Genomic DNA, 20,981 nt, shown 5'->3' with positions numbered 1-20,981 from the left:
TGGTGACACCGGTGACACCAGTGACACTACTTGATGCCAGTTGACACTGGTGACACCACTTGACACCAGTGACAGCGGTGACACTGATGACGCCAGCTGACACCGGTGACACTGCTTGACGCTGGTGACACTGGTGACACCAGTGACACCAATGACACTGCTTGACACCAGTGACACCGGTGCCACCAACGCCACCGCTTGACACCAGCGACACCGCTTGACGCCAGCTGACACCGGTGACACCAATGACACCACTTGACACCAGTGACACCGGTGACACCAATGACACCACTTGACACCAGTGACACTGCTTGATGCCATTTGACACCGGTGACACCAACAACACCACTTGACACCAGTGACACCGGTTGATGCCAGTTGACACCAGTGACACTGCTTGACGCCAGCTGACGCTGGTGACACCAGTGACACCTATGACACTGCTTGACGCCAGTTGACACCAGTGCCACCAACGCCACCGCTTGACACCAGCGCCACCGCTTGACGCCAGCTGACACCGGTGACACCAATGACACCACTTGACACCAGTGACACTGCTTGACGCTGGTGACACCAATGACACCAGTGACACCACTTGACACCAGTGACACCGCTTGACGCCAGCTGACACCAATGACACCAATAACCCTGCTTGACACCAGTGCCACCAATGACACCACTTGACACCAGTGACACCGGTGCCACCAACGCCACCGCTTGACACCAGCGACACCGCTTGACGCTGGTGACACCGGTGACACCAATGACACCACTTGACACCAGTGACACCGCTTGACGCCAGCTGACACCAATGACACCAATAACACTGCTTGACACCAGTGCCACCAATGACACCACTTGACACCAGTGACACCGGTGCCACCAACGCCACCGCTTGACACCAGCGACACCGCTTGACGCCAGCTGACACCGGTGACACCAATGACACCACTTGACACCAGTGACACTGCTTGATGCCATTTGACACCGGTGACACCAATGACACCACTTGACACCAGTGACACTGCTTGACGCCAGTTGACACCAATGATACCGCTGGACACCAGTGACACCGGTGCCACCAACACCACCGCTTGATACCAGCGCCACCGCTTGATGCCAGTTGGTGCCACCAATGCCACCGCTCGACACCAGCGCCACCGCTCGACACCAACACCACCGCTTGACACCAGCGCCACCGCTTGACACCAACGCCACTGCTTGACACCAGCGCCACCGCTCGACACCAACGCCACCGCTCGACACCAGCGCCACCGCTCGACACCAGCGCCACCGCTCGACACCAACGCCACCGCTCGACACCAACGCCACCGCTTGACACCAGCGCCACCGCTTGACACCAACGCCACCGCTCGACACCAGCGCCGCCGCTCGACACCAGCACCGCCGCTCGACACCAGCGCCGCCGCTCGACACCAGCGCCACCGCTCGACACCAGCGCCACCGCTCGACACCAGCGCCACCGCTTGACACCAGCGCCACCGCTTGACACCAGCGCCACCGCTCGGGTGCCACCGCCGCCACCGCTTGCCCCGCCGCGGGCGCTCAGAGCGGCAGCAGCAGCGAGTACTCAGCCCTGGGCCCCCTGCGCCCCCTGGGCGCCGCCGCCCTCCCGATCACCGGCAGCTTCTGCGCGTAGCGGCACCCGTGGGCGCCCCCGTGGTGCTGGGGGAAGCTGCTCTGGAAGCGCCGGCCCTGGCAGCGCCGCCCGGCCTGGCGCCCGGCGATCACGAAGCTGAACCGCGGCGCCCCCCTCGCCGCCGCCGCCGAGCGCCACTTGGGGAACACATCCGGCACCCGCGGGCGCGGCGCTCGCTGCGGCGGGCGCGCGGTGGCGTCGGGGGGTGCCACCGACGGGTGGTGACGCGGGCTTCCCGACGCGTCCGCCGTGAGCTGCGGCATCTTGCGGGTGGTGGCGGTGGTGGCGGTGACGGGGGTGACGCGGAGAGGGGGGTCGGGGGGTGACGCGGCGGGGACCCCGGTGCCGAATCGCGTGGCCAAGCTGTCGCCGAAGAAGTCGTAGAGGTCGGAGTACATGCGGCAAAGGGGGGGGGGATGGGGAGGGGGAGGAAGGGGGGGATGGGGAGGTGGGGGGGTTGGGGGGGGTGGGGGTGGGGGTGGGGAGGGTGGGGGGAGGGGTGGGTTGGGCTTTCATCTTCAGGAGTCGCTCCACGGCCACCTATGGGGGGAAATGGGGGGGACCCCCAATGGAACAGTTGGGGGGTGTGGGTTGATTGGGGGGCTCAACCAACAGATAAATTGGGGGTCCCCCCCGCAGCCGAATTGGGAGGGGGGGAACAAGTTGGGGATCCCCCCAACAGCTCAATTGGGGTCCCCCCAATGGGCCAATTTGGGGTCCCGGAACAGCCCAACTGGGGGTCCCCCCAAGAGCCCAATAGGGGGTTGCCCCAGCAGCCAAATTGGGGGTGCACAGCTAAACTGGGGTCCCCCTGATGGCCCAATCTGGGGGTCCCACAACAGCCCAATTGGGGGTCCCCCCCACCAGCCAAAATTGGGGGTGCACAGCAAAATTGGGGTCCCCCCCAACAGCCCAATTGGGGTCCCCCCCCCCCACCAGCCAAAATAGGGGGTGCACAGCCCAATTGGGGTCTTCCCAACAGCCCAATTTGGGGGTTCCCCAACAGCCCAATTCGGGGGGGTCCCCCCAGCAGCCAAAATTGGGGGTGCACAGCAAAATTGGGATCCCCCCAACAGCCCAATTGGGGGAGTGCACAGTGAAATTTGGGGTCCCCCCTCAGCCCCAAAGGGGTCCCCCACCAGCCCCAATGGGGGGTGCACAGCCCAATTGGGGATCCCCACAAAAGCCCAATTAGGGGGATCTCCCAATGGCCAAATGGGGGGCACAGAGCCAAACTGGGGATCCCCCCCAACAGCCAAATTGGGGTCCCCCCAGCAGCCAAAATTGGGGGTGTATAGCAAACTTGGGGTCCCCCCCAACAGCCCAATTTGGAGCTCCCAGACAGCCAAATTGGGGGTCCCACCAAGAGACAAATTGGGGGGGGTCCCACAACAGCCAAATTGGGGTTCCCCCACCAGGCCCAATGGGGATCCCCCCACCAACCCCAATGGGGGGTGCACAGCCCAAGGGGATCCCCCAGCAGCCCCAATGGGGTCCCCCAATCAGCCCAATTGGGGTGTGCACAGCCCAATGGGGTCCCCCCACCAGCCACAATGGGGGGTGCACAGCCCAAGGGGATCCCCCAGCAGCCCCAATGGGGTCCCCCAATCAGCCCAATTGGGGGGTGCACAGCCCAATGGGTTCCCCACCAGCCCCATTGGGGGGTTCACAGCCCAATGGGGTCCCCCCACCAGCCACAATGGGGGGTTCACAGCCCAATTGGGGGTCCCCCGCAGAGCCAAATTGGGGGGTCCCACAACAGCCCAATTGGGGATCCCCCAGCAGCCCCAATTGGGGGGGTGCGCAGCCCCATGGGGATCCCCCCACCAACACCAATGGGGGGCGCACAGCCCAATTGGGGGTCCCCCCCAAGAGCCATATTGGGGGATCCCCCACCAGCCCAATTGGGGATCCCCCAGCAGCCCCAATGGGGATCCCCCTACCAGCCCCAATGGGGGGCGCACAGCCCAATTGGGGGTCCCCCCAAGAGCCATATTGGGGGATCCCCCACCAGCCCCAATGAGGATCCCCCCACCAGCCCCAATGGGGGGTGCGCAGCCCAATGGGGATCCCCCACCAGCCACAATGGAGGTCCCCCAATCAGCCCAATTGGGGGGTGCACAGCTCAATGGGGTCCCCCCACCAGCCCCAATGGGGGGCGCGCAGCCCCCTGGGGTCCCCCCCGCTCACCAGGATGGCTCCGTAGACCTTGTGCCCGTCGGCCTTGACCTGCGCGTTGGACACGGAGCAGTCGTCCAGCACGGCCTGCAGGTTGGCCCAGTACGCGGGGAGGTGCGGGTACAGCACGCGCTCAACCGCCTGCGGACACGCGGACACACGGACGGACGGACAGAGACCAATGGATGAACTGACCCCCAGTGAATGAACCGACCCCCAATGAATGAACTGACCCCAAATCAATGAACTGACCCCCAATGAATGAACCGACCCCCAATGAATGAACTGACCCCAAATCAATGAACTGACCCCAAATGAATGAACCGACCCCCAATGAATGAACTGAACCCCAATTATTGAACCGACCCCAATGAATGAACTGACCCCCAATTAATGAACTGAACCCCAATGAATGAACTGACCCCAAATGAATGATCCAACCCTCAATGAATGAACTGACCCCCAATGAATGAACCGACCCCCAATGAACTGACCCCCAATTCAAGAACTGACCCCCAATGAATGAACTGACCCTCAATGAACTGACCCCCAATGAATGAAATGACCCCCAATGAATGAACCGACCCCCAATTAATGATCCAACCCTCAATGAATGAACCGACCCCCAATGAATGAACTGACCCCCAATGAATGAACTGACCCCAATGAATGAACTGACCCCCAATGAATGAACTGACCCCAATGAATGAACTGACCCCCAGTGAATGAACTGAACCCCAATGAACTGACCTCCAACGAATGAACCGACCCTCAATGAAATGACCCCTAATGAATGAACTGACCCCCAATGAATGAACTGAACCCTAACGAATGAACTGACCCCCAATGAATGAACTGACCCCCAATTAATGAACTGAACCCCAATGAATGAACTGACCCCAAATGAATGAACTGACCCCCAATGAATGATCCAACCCTCAATGAATGAACTGAACCCTAACGAATGAACCAACCCCCAATGAACTGACCCCCAATTCAAGAACTGACCCCCAATGAATGAACTGACCCTCAATGAACTGACCCCCAATGAATGAAATGACCCCCAATGAATGAACTGACCCCCAATTCATGATCCAACCCTCAATGAATGAACCGACCCCCAATGAATGAACCGACCCCCAATGAATGAACTGACCCCCAATGAATGATCGACCCCCAATGAACTGAACCCCAATGAATGAACTGACCCTCAATGGAATGACCCCTAATGAATGAACTGACCCCCAATGAATGAACTGAACCCTAACGAATGAACTGACCCCCAATGAATGATCCAACCCTCAATGAATGAACTGAACCCCAATTATTGAACCGACCCCAATGAATGAACTGACCCCCAATTAATGAACTGACCCCCAATGAATGATCCAACCCTCAATGAATGAACTGAACCCCAATTATTGAACCGACCCCAATGAATGAACTGACCCCCAATTAATGAACTGAACCCCAATGAATGAACTGACCCCCAATGAATGAACTGACCCCCAATTAATGAACTGAACCCCAATGAATGAACTGACCCCAAATGAATGAACTGAACCCCAATGAATGAACTGACCCCAAATGAATGAACTGACCCCAAATGAATGATCCAACCCTCAATGAATGAACTGACCCCCAATGAATGAACCAACCCCCAATGAACTGACCCCCAATTCAAGAACTGACCCCCAATGAATGAACTGACCCTCAATGAAAGAACCGACCCCCAATGAATGAACTGACCCCCAATGAATGAACTGACCCCAATGAATGAACTGAACCCCAATGAAAGAACCGACCCCCAATTAATGAACTGACCCTCAATGAATGATCTAACCCTCAATGAATGAACTGACCCCCAATGAACGAACTGATCCCCAATTCATGAAGTGACCCCCAATGAATGAACTGACCCCCAATGAATGAACTGACTCCCAATGAATGATCGACCCCCAATGAACTGAACCCCAATGAATGAACTGACCCTCAATGGAATGACCCCTAATGAATGAACTGACCCCCAGTGAATGAACTGACCCCAATGAATGAACTGACCCCCAATGAATGAACTGACCCCCAATGAATGATCGACCCCCAATGAACTGAACCCCAATGAATGAACTGACCCTCAATGGAATGACCCCTAATGAATGAACTGACCCCCAATGAATGAACTGAACCCCAATGAATGAACTGACCCCCAGTGAATGATCCAACCCTCAATGAATGAACTGAACCCCAATTATTGAACCGACCCCAATGAATGAACTGACCCCCAATTAATGAACTGAACCCCAATGAACGAACTGACCCCAAATGAATGAACTGACCCCAAATGAATGATCCAACCCTCAATGAATGAACTGACCCCCAATGAATGAACCAACCCCCAATGAACTGACCCCCAATTCAAGAACTGACCCCCAATGAATGAAATGACCCTCAATGAACTGACCCCCAATGAATGAAATGACCCCCAATGAATGAACCGACCCCCAATTAATGATCCAACCCTCAATGAATGAACCGACCCCCAATGAATGAACTGACCCCCAATGAATGAACTGACCCCAATGAATGAACTGACCCCAATGAATGAACTGAACCCCAATGAAAGAACCGACTCCCAATTAATGAACTGACCCTCAATGAATGAACTGACCCCCAATGAACGAACTGATCCCCAATTCATGAAGTGACCCCCAATGAATGAAATGACCCCCAATCAATGAACTGACCCCCAATGAATGAACTGACTCCCAATGAATGATCGACCCCCAATGAACTGAACCCCAATGAATGAACTGACCCCCAATGAACGAACTGAGCCCCAATGAATCAAATGACCCCCAATTAATGAACCGACCCCCAATTAATGAACTGAACCTCAATGAATGATCCAACCCTCAATGAATGAACTGACCCACAATGAATTGACCCCCAATGAACTGACCCCCAACGAATGAACTGACCCCCAATGAATGAACTGACCCCCAATTAACGATCCAACCCTCAATGAATGAACTGATCCCCAATGAATGAACTGACCCTCAATGAACTGACCCCCAATCAACTGACCCTCAATGAATGAACTGACCCCAATGAATGAACCAACCCCCAATGAATGAACCGACCCTCAATGAATGAACCAACCCCCAATGAATGAACCGACCCCCAACGAACGAACCGGTGTTCGGTGCTCACCTTCCACCCCAGGGCGTGCAGCCCGGCGACGGCTCCGTAGTGCGAGCAGAGCGGTCGCACGGGGTCGGCCAGCACCTTCTGCAGCGCCAGCAGGATGTGCTGGCACAGCCCGCTCACCGCCTCGCCGTGCGTCCTGCGCGGGGCGGAAAACACCTTGATACCCCTTACATTTTGGGCGGGTTTCTCCCCGAAACCGATGCCTACGCACCAAAAGATGCGGCCCAGCAGCATGGCGGCGTAGTCGCGCAGCGGCCAGTGGTCGTTGAGCGGGTTGATGGAGGCGGCCAGCGGCTCCAGCGCGCAGTACAGGACACTGGAGCTCAGGCTGCGCGCGTAGGGCCCCAGGAACAGGAAGGGGTTGTGGAGGAGGCTGCGCGCCACGTGGAGGAGGCGGTGGAGCTGGGGGAGGTCGTGGCTGATGGATTTGACCTGCGTGGTGAAGGGACCCAGGAGTTCGGGGGAGCCGGGAGTTCGAGGGGGGGGACCTGGGAGTTCAGGGGGACCCAGGAGTTTGGGGGGACCCAGGAGATCAAGGGGACACAGGAGACTGGGGAGGACCCAGGAGTGCAGGGGGACCCAGGAGTTCAGGGGAGGACCCAGGAGGTTGGGAGGGAGCCAGGAGTTCGGGGGACCCAGGAGTTTGGGAGGGACCCAGGAGTTCGGGAGGAACCCAGGAGTTCGGGAGGGACCCAGGAGTTCAGGGGAGGACCCAGGAGGTTTGGAGGGAGCCAGGAGTTCGGGGGACCCAGGAGTTTGGGAGGGACCCAGGAGTTCGGGAGGGACCCAGGAGTTCAGGAGGGACCCAGGAGTTCAGGGGAGGACCCAGGAGGTTGGGAGGGACCCAGGAGTTCGGGGGACCCAGGAGTTCGGGGGGACCCAGGAGTTCAGGAGGGACCCAGGAGATCAGGGGGACCCGGGAGTTTGGGGGGACCTAAATAGGGGACCCAGGCATCTGGGAGGGACCCAGGAGTTCGGGAGGGACCCAGGAGTTCAGGTGGACCCAGGAGTTCAGGGGGAACCCAGGAGTTCAGGGGGAACCCAGGAGATTGGGGAGGACCCAGGAGTTCGGGAGGGACCCAGGAGATCAGAGGGACACAGGAGATCAAGGGGACCCAGGAGATCAGGGGGACACTGGAGATCAAGGGGACACAAGAGACTGAGGAGGACCCAGGAGTTCGGGAGGACACGGGAATTCGGGGGGGGACCCAGGAGTTTAGGGGCCATGGGAGTTTGGAGGGACCCAGGAGTTCAGGAGGGACCCAGGAGTTTGGGGGAGCCAGGAGATCAGGAGGGACCTGGGAGTTCAGGGAGACCCAGGAGTTCGGGGGACCCAGGAGTTTGGGGGGACCCAGGCGTTCAGGGGGACCCAGGCGTTCGGGGGGGACCCAGGCGTTCGGGGGAGGACCCAGGAGTTCGGGGGAGGACCCAGAAGATCAGGGGGACCCAGGAGTTTGGGGGGACCCAGGAATTCGGGGGGACCCAGGAGTTCGGGAGGGACTCAGGAGTTCGGGAGGGACCAAGGAGATCAAGGGGACCCAGGAGATCAAGGGGACACTGGAGATGAAGGGGACACAAGAGATTGGGGAGGACCCAGGAGTTCGGGAGGACACGGGAATTCGGGGGGGGACCCAGGAGTTTGGGGGATCCAGGAGTTCAAGGGGACCCAGGAATTCAGGGGGACCCAGGAGTTCGGGGGACCCAGGAGTTCGGGGGGACCCAGGAGTTCGGGAGGGACCCAGGAGATCAGGGGGACCGAGGAGTTTGGGGGGACCTAAATAGGGGACCCAGGCATCTGGGAGGGACCCAGGAGTTCGGGAGGGACCCAGGAGTTCAGGGGGACCCAGGAGTTCAGGGGGGACCCAGGAGATCAAGACGACACAAGAGATTGGGGAGGACCCAGGAGTTCGGGAGGGACCCAGGAGATCAGGGGGACACAGAAGATCAAGGGGACCCAGGAGATCAGGGGGACACGAGAGATTGGGGAGGACCCAGGAGTTCAGGAGGACACGGGAATTCGGGGGGGGACCCAGGAGTTTGGGGGCCATGGGAGTTTGGAGGGACCCAGGAGTTCAGGAGGGACCCAGGAGTTTGGGGGAGCCAGGAGATCAGGAGGGACCTGGGAGTTCAGGGAGACCCAGGAGTTCGGGGGACCCAGGAGTTTGGGGGGGACCCAGGCGTTCAGGGGGACCCAGGCGTTCGGGGGGGACCCAGGAGTTCAGGGGAGGACCCAGGAGTTCGGGGGAGGACCCAGAAGATCAGGGGGACCCAGGAGTTTGGGGGGACCCAGGAGTTCGGGGGGACCCAGGAGTTCGGGAGGGACTCAGGAGTTCGGGAGGGACCAAGGAGATCAAGGGGACCCAGGAGATCAAGGGGACACTGGAGATGAAGGGGACACAAGAGATTGGGGAGGACCCAGGAGTTCGGGAGGACACGGGAATTCGGGGGGGGACCCAGGAGTTTGGGGGATCCAGGAGTTCAAGGGGACCCAGGAATTCAGGGGGACCCAGGAGTTCGGGGGACCCAGGAGTTCGGGGGGACCCAGGAGTTTGGGACGGACCCAGTAGTTCAGGGGGGACTGAGGAGTTCAGGGGGACCCAGGAGTTCGGGGGGACTCAGGAGTTTGGGAGGGACCCAGGAGTTTGGGAGGGACCCAGGCATTCGGGAAGGACCCAGGAGTTCGGGAAAGGGACCCAGGAGTTGGGGAAAGGGACCCAGGAGTTCGGGAAAGGGACCCAGGCGTCCGGGCGGGACCCCATCCCATTCCCCGTGCTCACCCCGCTGACCACGTAGACGAAATAGGGGAGGAGGGCGGCGATCTTGGCGTTGCTCTGCAGGTCCTGCAGGGCCACCTGGGGACGGGGACACCCTGTGTGGGTCACCATGGATGGGGGGGTCCCCATGGCACCCACCTTCAGGAGCTGGGGACACCCCATGGGGATCAATGGGGGTCCCCATGGCACCCATCTTCATGAGCTGGGGACACCCCATGGGGATCAATGGGGGTCCCCATGGCACCCATCTTCATGAGCTGAGGACACCCCATGGGGGTCAATGGGGTCCCCATGTCACCCACCTTCATGAGCTGGGGAGACCCCATGGGGATCAATGGGGGTCCCCATGGCACCCACCTTCATGAGCTGGGGACACCCCATGGGGTCAATGGGGTCCCCATGTCACCCACGTTCATGAGCTGGGGACACCCCATGGGGTCAATGGGGGTCCCCATGGCACCCACTTTCATGAGCTGGGGACACCCCATGGGGATCAATGGGGGTCCCCATGGCACACACCTTCACGAGCTGGGGACACCCCATGGGGGTCAATGGGGGTCCCCATGTCACCCACGTTCATGAGCTGGGGACACCCCATGGGGTCAATGGGGTCCCCATGTCACCCACGTTCATGAGCTGGGGACACCCCATGGGGTCAATGGGGTCCCCATGGCACCCACCTTCATGAGCTGGGGACACCCCATGGGGATCAATGGGGTCAATGTGGGTTCCCATGGCACCCACCTTCATGAGCTGAGGACACCCCATGGGGGTCAATTCGGGGGTCCCATGGCACCCACCTCCATGAGCTGGGGACACCCCATGGGGATCAATGAGGGGGTCTGGGGACACCCCATAGGGGTCACCACTGGGATCAATGGGGGGTCCCCATGGCACCCACCTTCATGAGCTGGGGACACCCCATGAGGATCAATGCGGGGGTCTGGGGACACCCCATGGGGGTCACCACTGAGAGTCAATGGGGGTCCCCATGGTACCCACCTCCATGAGCTGGGGACACCCCATAACGATCAATGGGGTCAATGGGGGTCCCCATGGCACCCACCTCCATGAGCTGCGGACACCCCATAACGATCAATGGGGTCAATGGGGGTCCCCATGGCACCCAACTCCATGAGCTGGGGACACCCCATGGGGGTCAGTGGGGATCCCCATGGCACCCACCTTCATGAGCTGGGGACACCCCATGGGGATCAATGGGGATCCCCATGGCACCCACCTCCATGAGCTGGGGACACCCCATGGGATCAATGGGGGGGTCCCCACAGCACCCACCTTCATGAGCTGGGGACACCCATGGGGTCAACGGGGGTTCCCATGGCACCCACCTTCATGACCTGGGGACACCCCATGGGGATCAATGGGGTCAATGTGGGTTCCCATGGCACCCACCTTCATGAGCTGGGGACACCCCATGGGGGTCAATTCGGGGATCCCATGGCACCCACCTCCATGAGCTGGGGACACCCCATGGGGATCAATGAGGGGGTCTGGGGACACCCCATGGGGGTCACCACTGGGATCAATGGGGGTCCCCATGGCACCCACCTTCATGAGCTGGGGACACCCCATGGGGATCAATGAGGGGGTCTGGGGACACCCCATGGGGGTCACCACTGGGATCAATGGGGGTCCCCATGGCACCCACCTTCATGAGCTGGGGACACCCCATGAGGATCAATGCGGGGGTCTGGGGACACCCCATGGGGGTCACCACTGAGAGTCAATGGGGGTCCCCATGGCACCCACCTCCATGAGCTGGGGACACCCCATAACGATCAATGGGGTCAATGGGGGTCCCCATGGCACCCAACTCCATGAGCTGGGGACACCCCATGGGGGTCAATGGGGTCCCCATGGCACCCACCTCCATGAGCTGGGGACACCCCATTGGGGTCAATGGGGTCCCCATGGCTCCCACCTCCATGAGCTGGGGACACCCCATGGGATCAATGGGGGGGTCCCCACGGCACCCACCTTCATGAGCTGGGGACACCCATGGGGTCAAAGGGGGTTCCCATGGCACCCACCTTCATGACCTGGGGACACCCCATGGGGATCAATGGGGTCAGTGTGGGTTCCCATGGCACCCACCTTCATGAGCTGGGGACACCCCATGGGGGTCAATTCGGGGGTCCCATGGCACCCACCTCCATGAGCTGGGGACACCCCATGGGGATCAATGAGGGGGTCTGGGGACACCCCATGGGGGTCACCACTGGGATCAATGGGGGTCCCCATGGCACCCACCTTCATGAGCTGGGGACACCCCATGGGGATCAATGAGGGGGTCTGGGGACACCCCATGGGGGTCACCACTGGGATCAATGGGGGTCCCCATGGCACCCACCTTCATGAGCTGGGGACACCCCATGAGGATCAATGCGGGGGTCTGGGGACACCCCATGGGGGTCACCACTGAGAGTCAATGGGGGTCCCCATGGCACCCACCTCCATGAGCTGGGGACACCCCATAACGATCAATGGGGTCAATGGGGGTCCCCATGGCACCCAACTCCATGAGCTGGGGACACCCCATGGGGGTCAATGGGGTCCCCATGGCACCCACCTTCATGAGCTGGGGACATCCCATGGAGATCAATGGGGGACCCCATGGCACCCACCTTCATGAGCTGGGGACACCCCATGGGGTCAATGGGGTCAATGGGGGTCCCCATGGCACCCACCTTCATGAGCTAGGGACACCCCATGGGGATCAATGGGGTCAATGGGGGGGGTCCCCATGGCACCCACCTCCATGAGCTGGGGACACCCCATGGGGGTCAATGGGGTCAATGGGGGGGGTCCCCATGGCACCCACCTTCATGAGCTGCGCGTCGTCGCCCAGCACGGCGCGGGTGACATGGTGGTAATACTTGAGGAGGTCGTCGCTCAGCGTGGACACGGCGCTGGGGACTGGGGGGGGACACCCCAAAATGGGCGGAGAACAGGAAGAGGTAATGGTGGGGGAAAATGGCGGGAAAATCAGCTCGGGGGCAAAATGGCGCCAAAATCACCTCGGGGGCAAAATGGCACCAAAATCACCTCAGGTTCAAAATGGCGCCAAAATCACCTCAGGGCTCCAAATGGCGCCAAATTCCCCCAGGGCTCCAAATGGCGCCAAATCCCCTCAAGGCTCAAAATGGCGCCAAAACCACCTCAATGTTAAAATGACACTAAAATCACCTCAGGGGGAAAATAGCGGGAAAATCCCCTCAAGGCTCAAAATGGCGCCAAATCCTCTCAGGTCCAAAATGGCACCAAATCCCCCTCAAGGCTCCAAATGGCACCAAATCCCCCCAGGGCTCCAAATGGCACCAAATCCCCTCAAGGCTCCAAATGGCGCCAAAACCACCTCAATGTTAAAATGACACTAAAACCACCTCAATGTTAAAATGACACTAAAACCACCTCAATGTTAAAATGACACTAAAATCACCTCAGGGGGAAAATGGCATCAAAATCCTCTCAGGGCCCAAAATGGCGCCAAATCCCCTCAGGGCTCCAAATGGCGCCAAATCCCCTCAGGGCTCCAAATGGCGCCAAATCCCCTCAAGGCTCAAAATGGCGCCAAATCCCCTCAGGGCTCCAAATGGTGCGAAATCCCCTCAGGGCTCCAAATGGCGCCAAATCCCCTCAGGTCCAAAATGGCGCCAAAGCCCCTCCCCCCGCCCGCCATGTCTCACCGGCGCCCTGCGGCTCCACGTTGCCTTTGCTGTCCAGATAGGCCACGTGCACTGCGGGGGAGGCGGCGGCCATGAGCGGGGTCCCCGTTTGGGTCCCCGTTTGGGTCCCCGTTGGGGACACGGGGGCGTCGCGGGGTCCCCACCTCGCACGGCCGCCTCGGCACAGCCCTTGGGGATGTTGGTGGCCAGGGCCAGCTCGGGGAGGTTGACCTCGCGGTCCTCGGAGAAGAAGAGCTCGGCCTCCTTGGCGGAGCGGAAGGGAAGGGGGTCCTGGGAGCCGGAGCCGCACACGGCCTGGGGGACAACGGGGACATTGGGGGACGTGGGGGCATTGGGGGCGATGGGGGCACTGGGGGTGATGGGGGCACTGGGGGTGATGGGGACACTGGGGGCAATGGGGGAGATGGGGGCGATGGGGACAATGGGGGCGATGGGGACGATGGGGGACGATAGGGGATGATGGGGAAAATGGGGGTGATGGGGGAAATGGGGGCGATGGGGGAAATGGGGGAAATGGGGACATTGGGGGCGATGGGGGTGATGGGGGAGATGGGTCAATGGGGACATTGGGGGCGATGGGGACAATGGGGACATTGGGGGCGATGGGGGACGATGGGGGATGATGGGGGACAATGGGGATAATGGGGACGATGGGGATAATGGGGGAATAGGGGAAAATGGGGGGATAATGGGGGCAATGGGGTCAATCGGGACATTGGGGGCGATGGGGACATTGGGGGCAATGGGGGCAATGGGGGACGATGGGGGAATGGGGGACAATGGGGGCAATGGGGACATGGGGTCATTGGGGGCGATGGGGGCGATGGGGACGATGGGGGGAATGGGGGACAATGGAGAAAATGGGGGGATAATGGGGGAAGATGGGGACAACGGGGGACAATGGGGCAATGGGGGCAATGGGGACATTGGGGGCGATGGGGGCAATATGGGGAAAATGGGGTGATAATGGGGGCAATGGGGACGATGGGGGCGATGGGGACATTGGGGGTGATGGGGGCGTTGAAGGCAATGGGGACGTTGGGGACGTTGGGGGCAATGGGGACATTATGGGCAATGGGGACATTGGGGACGTTGGGGGCGATGGGGACAATGGGGGGCGATGGGGGATGATGGGGACGATGAGGGGAATGCGGGACAATGGGGAAAATGGGGGGGTAATGGGGGCAATGGGGACAATGGGGGCAATGGGGACATGTGGTCATTGGCGGACATTGGGGGAGATGGGGGCAATGGGGGCAATGGGGGAATGGGGGCAATGGGAGCGATTGGGGCAATGGGGACATTGGGGACATTGGGGCGATGGGGGCGATGGGGGCGATGGGGGAATGGGAGCAATGGGGACATTGGGGGCAATGGGGACATGGGGACATTGGGGATATTGGGGATATTGGGGGAATGGGGGTAATGGGGGCAATGGGGGCGATGGGGGCGATGGGGGCAATGGGGGTGATGGGGACAATGGGGACATTGGGGACGATGGGGGCATTGGGGGTGAGGGGGACAATGGGGGCAACGGGGGACAATGAGGGACAATGGGTACAATGGGGATGATGGGGACGATGAGGACAATGGGGGACAATGAGGCAGTGGGGGCAATGGGGGACAATGGGGATGATGGGGGCAATGGAGACAATGGGGGCGATGGGGATATTGGGGACAATGGGGACAATGGGGGCAATGGGGGGACAATGTCCCCATGTCCCTAACCCCACTGGTGTCCCCAACCCCACCAGTGTCCCCATGTTCCCACCGGTGTTCCCATGTCCCCAACCCCACCAACGTCCCCAACCCCACCAATGTCCCTATGTCCCCAGTCCCACTGGTGTCCCCACGCCCCAACTAATGTCCCCACCAGTATCCCCATGTCCCCTCCAGTGTCCCCATGTCCCCAGTCCTACCAGTGTCCCCAGGCCCCAACTAATGTCCCCACCAGTGTCTCCATGTCCCCACCAATGTCCCCACATTCCCAACCCCACCAGTGTTCACAACCCCACCAATGTCCCCATGTCCCCACCAGTGTCCCCATGTCCCCAACCCCACCAGTGTCCCCATGTCCCCGCCAATGTCCCCATGCCCCAACTTATATCCCCACCAGTGTCCCCACTGGTGTCCCCACGTTCCCACCAGTGTCCCCATGTCCCCAGCTCCATCAGTGTCCCCATGTCCCCGTCAATGTCTCCATGCCCCCAGCCTCACTGGAGTCCCCAACAGTGTCCCCATGTCCCCTGCCCCACCAATGTCCCCATGTCCCCAATCCCACTGGTGTCCCCAACCCCACCAGCATCCCCATGTCCCAAACCCCACCAATGTCCCCACGTCCCCACCAGTGTCCCCATGTCCCCAACCCCACCAGTGTCCCCATGGCCCCACCAATATCCCCATGTTCCCAACCCCACCAATGTCCCCATGTCCCCAACCCCACCAATGTCTCCATATTCCCACCAATGTCCCCATGTCCCCACCTGTGTCCCCACTGGTGTCCCCACGTCCCCACCAGTGTCCCCATGGCCCCAGCCCCACCAATGTCCCCACCAATGTCCCCACCCCACCTGTGTCCCCATGTCCCCACTGGTGTCCCCATGTCCCCAGCCCCACTGGAGTCCCCACCAATGTCCCCATGTCCCTGCCAGTGTCCCCATGTCCCCAGCGCGACTAATAGCCCCATGTCCCCTGCCCCACCAGTGTCCCCATGCCCCAACTAATGTCCCCACCAGTGTCGTCATGTCCCAGTCCCACCAGTGTCCACATGTCCCCACCAGTGTCCCCAAATCCCCACCAGTGTCCCCATGTCCCCAATCCCACTGGTGTCCCCAATCCTACCAATGTCCCCATGTCCTCACCAGTGTCCCCATGTTCCCAACCCCACCAGTGTCCCCATGTCCCCAGCAGTGTCCCCATGTCTCCACCAATGTCCCCATGTCCCCAGTCCCACTGGTGTCCCCAACCCCACCGGTGTCCCCATGTCCCCACCAGTGTCCCCACCATTGTCCCCACGTCACCTCCACGTTGCTCCAGCGCAGGGCCCGGTTAAAATCCTCCACCGTGAGCTTCCGCCGCCGCGTGTGCTTCATGAACTGGGAGCTGTTCTGGGGACACACGGACACACACGGACACACGGACCCGGCTCCATCAGCGGCTCCATCAGCGGGCCCGATCCCCCCCCACCCCACCCCACCCCACCCCACCCGCCGAACCTGCGTGGCCTCCCGCAGCCGGTAGCAAACGTCCTCGGCCAGCAGCGCCGCCACCTCATCGCTGAGCTCCAGCCCGGTGCTTTCCGCCATCAGCCGCACCGACTCCCGCGGCAGCTCCACGAAGCGCCGCTCCTCCCGCTCCGCCATGGCTGCCCACGCTCCGCCCACTGCCGGCCACGCCCACGCTCCGCCCACTCCGGCCCCTGGGCACGCCCCCCCGCCGCTCCTCCCGCTCCGCCGTGACTGCCACATGCTCCGCCCACCGCGGGCCACGCCCACTCTCCGCCCACTCTACCCCCTGGCCACGCCCCCCCGCCGCTCCTCCCGCTCCGCCATGGCTGCCGCTGGCTCCGCCGTGGCCTCCGTCGTGGCCCCGCCCACCCCGCCGCTCCTCCCGCTCCGCCATGGTTGCCCACGCTCCGCCCACTGCCGGCCACGCCCACGCTCCGCCCACTCCGGCCCCGTGGCACGCCCACCACACCGCTCATCGCTCTCTGCCTTGGCTGTCGCTGGCTCCGCCCACTCCGCCCACTCTACCCCCCCGGCGACGCCCCCCCCGCCGCTCCTCCCGCTCTGCCGTGGCTGCCAGAGGCCCCGCCCAGCCCCGCCAAAGCCCCGCCCACTCTGCCCCCTGGCCACGCCCACCCCGCTGCTCATCCCGCTCCGCCGTGGCTACCGCAGACCCCGCCCACTCCGCCCACCTCAGAGGTGGCCCCGCCCACCCCGCCGCTCCTCCCGCTCCGCCGTGGCTGCCCACGCTCCGCCCACCGCTGCCCACGCCCACGCTCCGCCCACTCCGCCCCCTGGCCACGCCCCCCCGCCGCTCCTCCCGCTCTGCCTCGGCTGCCGCTGGCTCCGCCGTGGCCTCCGTCGTGGCCACGCCCACCCCGCCGCTCCTCCCGCTCCACCATGGCTGCGCAGTCTCCGCCCACTCCGCCCCCTGGGCACGCCCACCCCGCGGCTCTTCCCGCTCCGCTATTGCTGTCACAGACACCGCCCACTTCAGTAGTGGTCACGCCCACCACGCCGCTCCTCCCGCTCCGCCATGGCTGCCCACGCTCCGCCCACCGCTGGCCACGCCCACGCTCCGCCCGCTCCGCCCACTGGGCACGCCCACCCCGCCGCTCACCCCGCTGCGCCGTGACTGCCGCTGGCTCCGCCCACCCCGGGCCCTGGCCCCGCCCACCCCACCTCTCCTCTCGCTCTGCCTTGGCTGCCACAGACCCCGCCCGGCCCCGCCCAATCTCCGCCCACCCCGCCCCTGGCCACGCCCACCCCGCGGCTCCCCCGCTCCGCCGTGGCTGCCAGAGGCCCCGCCCAGCCCCACCCAAGCTCCGCCCACCCGGCCCCTGGCCACGCCCACTCCGGGAGTCAGTACAGAACCCTATTTGAATGGGGGGGGGAAGGGGAAGGGGAAGAAATGGTTGTGGCAACACCCAGATTTTAATTACATTTTTGGTTTGCCAGTGTAAGCGCCGGCGGAGCCCTGGGGTTCCCGCACCGCGGCTTTTGGGATCCGGCGCTCGGACAAAACCCATCCCCACCCCTGCAGGAAACACCGAGAGCGCGGCTGCAGCACGTTAGCACCCCAAAACCCCCAGGCTGCCCCATAGACACCCTAGAGATCCCCCCAGGGAACTGGCCATGGGCTTGCGGACAGCGAAGCGGGGACGGAAAGAGCCGAAGTAAAGACGGAAAGAGCCGAAGGCGCAGCCCGGAGAGAGACGAAGCGGGGACGGAAAGAGCCGAAGTAAGGACGGAAAGAGCCGAAGCCGAAGGCGCAGCGCGGAGAGAGATGAAACGGGGACGGAAAGAGCCGAAGTAAGGACGGAAAGAGCCGAAGCCGAAGGCGCAGGGCGGAGAGAGATGAAACGGGGACGGAAAGAGCCGAAGGCGGCGAGGCCGGAAAGAGCCGAAGCGCGTACGGAAAGAGCCGAAGGCGCAGGGCGGAGAGAGCCGAAGAGAGGACGGAAAGAGCCGAAGAGAGGACGGAAAGAGCCGAAGGAGCAAGGCGGAGAGAGACGAAGAGGAGACGGAAAGAGCCGAAGGCGCAGGGCGGAGAGAGACGAAGCGGGGACGGAAAGAGCCGAAGGCGGCGGAAAGAGCCGAAGGGTAACGAGCAGGGGCGGCACCACCCGAGCGTTGCCGGGGCGAGCCGAAGAGGAGGCGGGGAGAGCCGAGCGCTTCCGAACGGCACCGAAGACGGACGGAGACACCCGAGCGCTTCCGAACGGCGCCGAAGAGCGTGCGAGGACACCCGAGCGCTTCCGAACGGCGCCGAAGAGGAGGCGGGGACACCAGAGCGCTTCCGAACGGCGCCGTCTTGGCCGTCACGGAGCTGGAGGTCGTTAATGAGCTAATTAGCGCTAATGAGGGGATGGGGCTGATTGAGGAGCTGGATTGAGGTTAATGAGGTCGGAAAGCAATTAATGAACATCTGGAGAAGCAGCTCATTACGGAACCCAATTAATGAACACCTAGAGAAAAGCCGCTAGGGCTGAATTAATGAGTGGGGGAATCTGTTCATTAATGAACCCCGTGGCTCGTTAAGGGCCAACGCTTAATTAACGTAGTAACCAATAAGCGCAATTCCTAAAGAGCGGGAGCCGCTAATTGGTGGGGTGGGGGTAATTAACCCATCGACCCCCAGAGGGGACCCAGGCGTCCGGGGCTTGGCCTGAGGGCGCCCCGCCCACCGGCCGCTGATTGGCTGAGCGATAAAGAGCGTGACTCCGCCCCCTCCGCGAGGCCCGGCCCCCTCCCGGCTCTTAAAGCGACAGCGACCCCAATAATTGATTGTTTGGGGGGTTGTCCCGGAGTTCGGGAGGGACCCAGGAGTGCCCCAAGGGAGCCAGGAGTTTGGAAGGGACCCAGTAGTTCCCCAAGGGACCCAGGAGTTCGGGAGGGGCCGAGGAGTCGTGTGTGTGGATGAACAGAAGGGTGCTGGGGTTCTCCAGTGGGCTGGGGGAGACATAGAGTGCCCCATAGAGCCCCATAAGTGCCCCATAGAGCCCCATCAGTGCCCCATAGAGACCCATAAGTACCCCAGAGAGCCCCATCAGTGCCCCATAGAGACCCATAGGTGACCCATAGTGCCCCATCAGTGCCCCATAGGTGACCCATAGGGCCCCATCAGTGCCTCACAGAGACCCATAAGTGCCCCATAGCGTCTCCGCACTGCCCCATAGTGCCCCACAAGTGACCCATGGAGCCTCATTACTGCCCCATAGAGCCTCATAAGTGCCCCACAAATGACTCATGAGCCCCATAAGTGACTCTTAGCGACCCATAAGTGCCCCCTAAGTGCCTGTTATTGACCCCCAAACTGCCCCATGGAGCCTCATAAGTGACCTATAGTGCCCCATAAGTGACTCTTAGTGCCCCATAAGTGCCTGTTAGTGACCCTCACCTGCCCCATAGCGACCCGCACGTACCCCATATGTGCCCCATAGAGCCCCATAAGTGACTCATAGAGAGCCATAAGTGCCCCATAGCATCTCCCCAGTGCCCCATAGCGCCCCACTAGTGACTCATGGAGCCCCATAACTGCCCCATAGAGCCCCATAAGTGACCCATAGTGCCCCATAAATTACTCAAGAGCCCCATAAGTGACCCATATAAACCCAAAAGAGGCCTATACTGACCCACAAGTGACTCATGGAGCCCCATAAGCGACTCATACAGACCCACAAGTGCCCCATAGTGTCGCCCCAGTGCCCCATAGTGCCCCAGAAGTGATTCATGGAGCCCCATAAGTGACCCATATTGCCCTATAAGTCACCCATAGAGACCCATAAGTGCCCCAGAGCGTGTCCCGAGTGCCCCATAAGTGACTTATGGAGGCCCATAAGTGCCCCATAGAGCCCCATAAGTGATCCAAAGTGCCCCCTAAGTGCACCATAGTGTCTCACCAGTGCCCCATAGTGCCCCACAAGTGACTCATGGAGCCCCATAAGTGCCCCATAGAGCCACATAAGTGACCTCTAGTGCCCCATAAGTGATGCATAGAGACTGGGTCCATCCCGAACTCCTGGGTCCCTTGGGGCACTCCTGGGTCCCTCCCTGAGTCCCGGGAGATCAGGGAAGGGACCCAAAGAAAGGACCCAGGCGTCCGGGAGGGACCCAAATAGGGGACCCAGTCGTCCAGGGGGGAATCAAATCCGGGACCCGTACAGGGATCCGGGGGGCCGGAAGGGACCCAGGAGTGCCCCAAGGGACCCATGAGTGTCTCCCTGAACTC

General features: G+C 61.5%; 1 protein-coding gene across 1 annotated transcript; it reads right to left on the bottom strand.

Annotated features, from left to right (window-relative positions):
- Positions 1-1,460: 1,460 nt before the first annotated feature.
- On the bottom strand, positions 1,461-16,924 carry TAF6L (TATA-box binding protein associated factor 6 like). Its single transcript, XM_065861860.2, is given in 11 exon segments — positions 1,461-2,068; positions 2,070-2,200; positions 3,851-3,979; positions 7,049-7,181; positions 7,257-7,477; positions 9,823-9,897; positions 12,662-12,756; positions 13,527-13,577; positions 13,670-13,820; positions 16,547-16,633; positions 16,742-16,924. Coding segments are annotated over 11 exon segments (1,722 nt in total). The 5' UTR covers positions 16,889-16,924; the 3' UTR covers positions 1,461-1,566.
- Positions 16,925-20,981: the final 4,057 nt, after the last annotated feature.

This window comes from Patagioenas fasciata, chromosome 39 (assembly GCF_037038585.1).
Source record: "Patagioenas fasciata isolate bPatFas1 chromosome 39, bPatFas1.hap1, whole genome shotgun sequence".
NCBI classification, from domain to species: Eukaryota; Metazoa; Chordata; class Aves; order Columbiformes; family Columbidae; genus Patagioenas; species Patagioenas fasciata.
The sequence above is the reverse complement of the archived record's forward strand: the minus strand, read 5'-3'. Positions and strand labels throughout refer to the sequence as shown.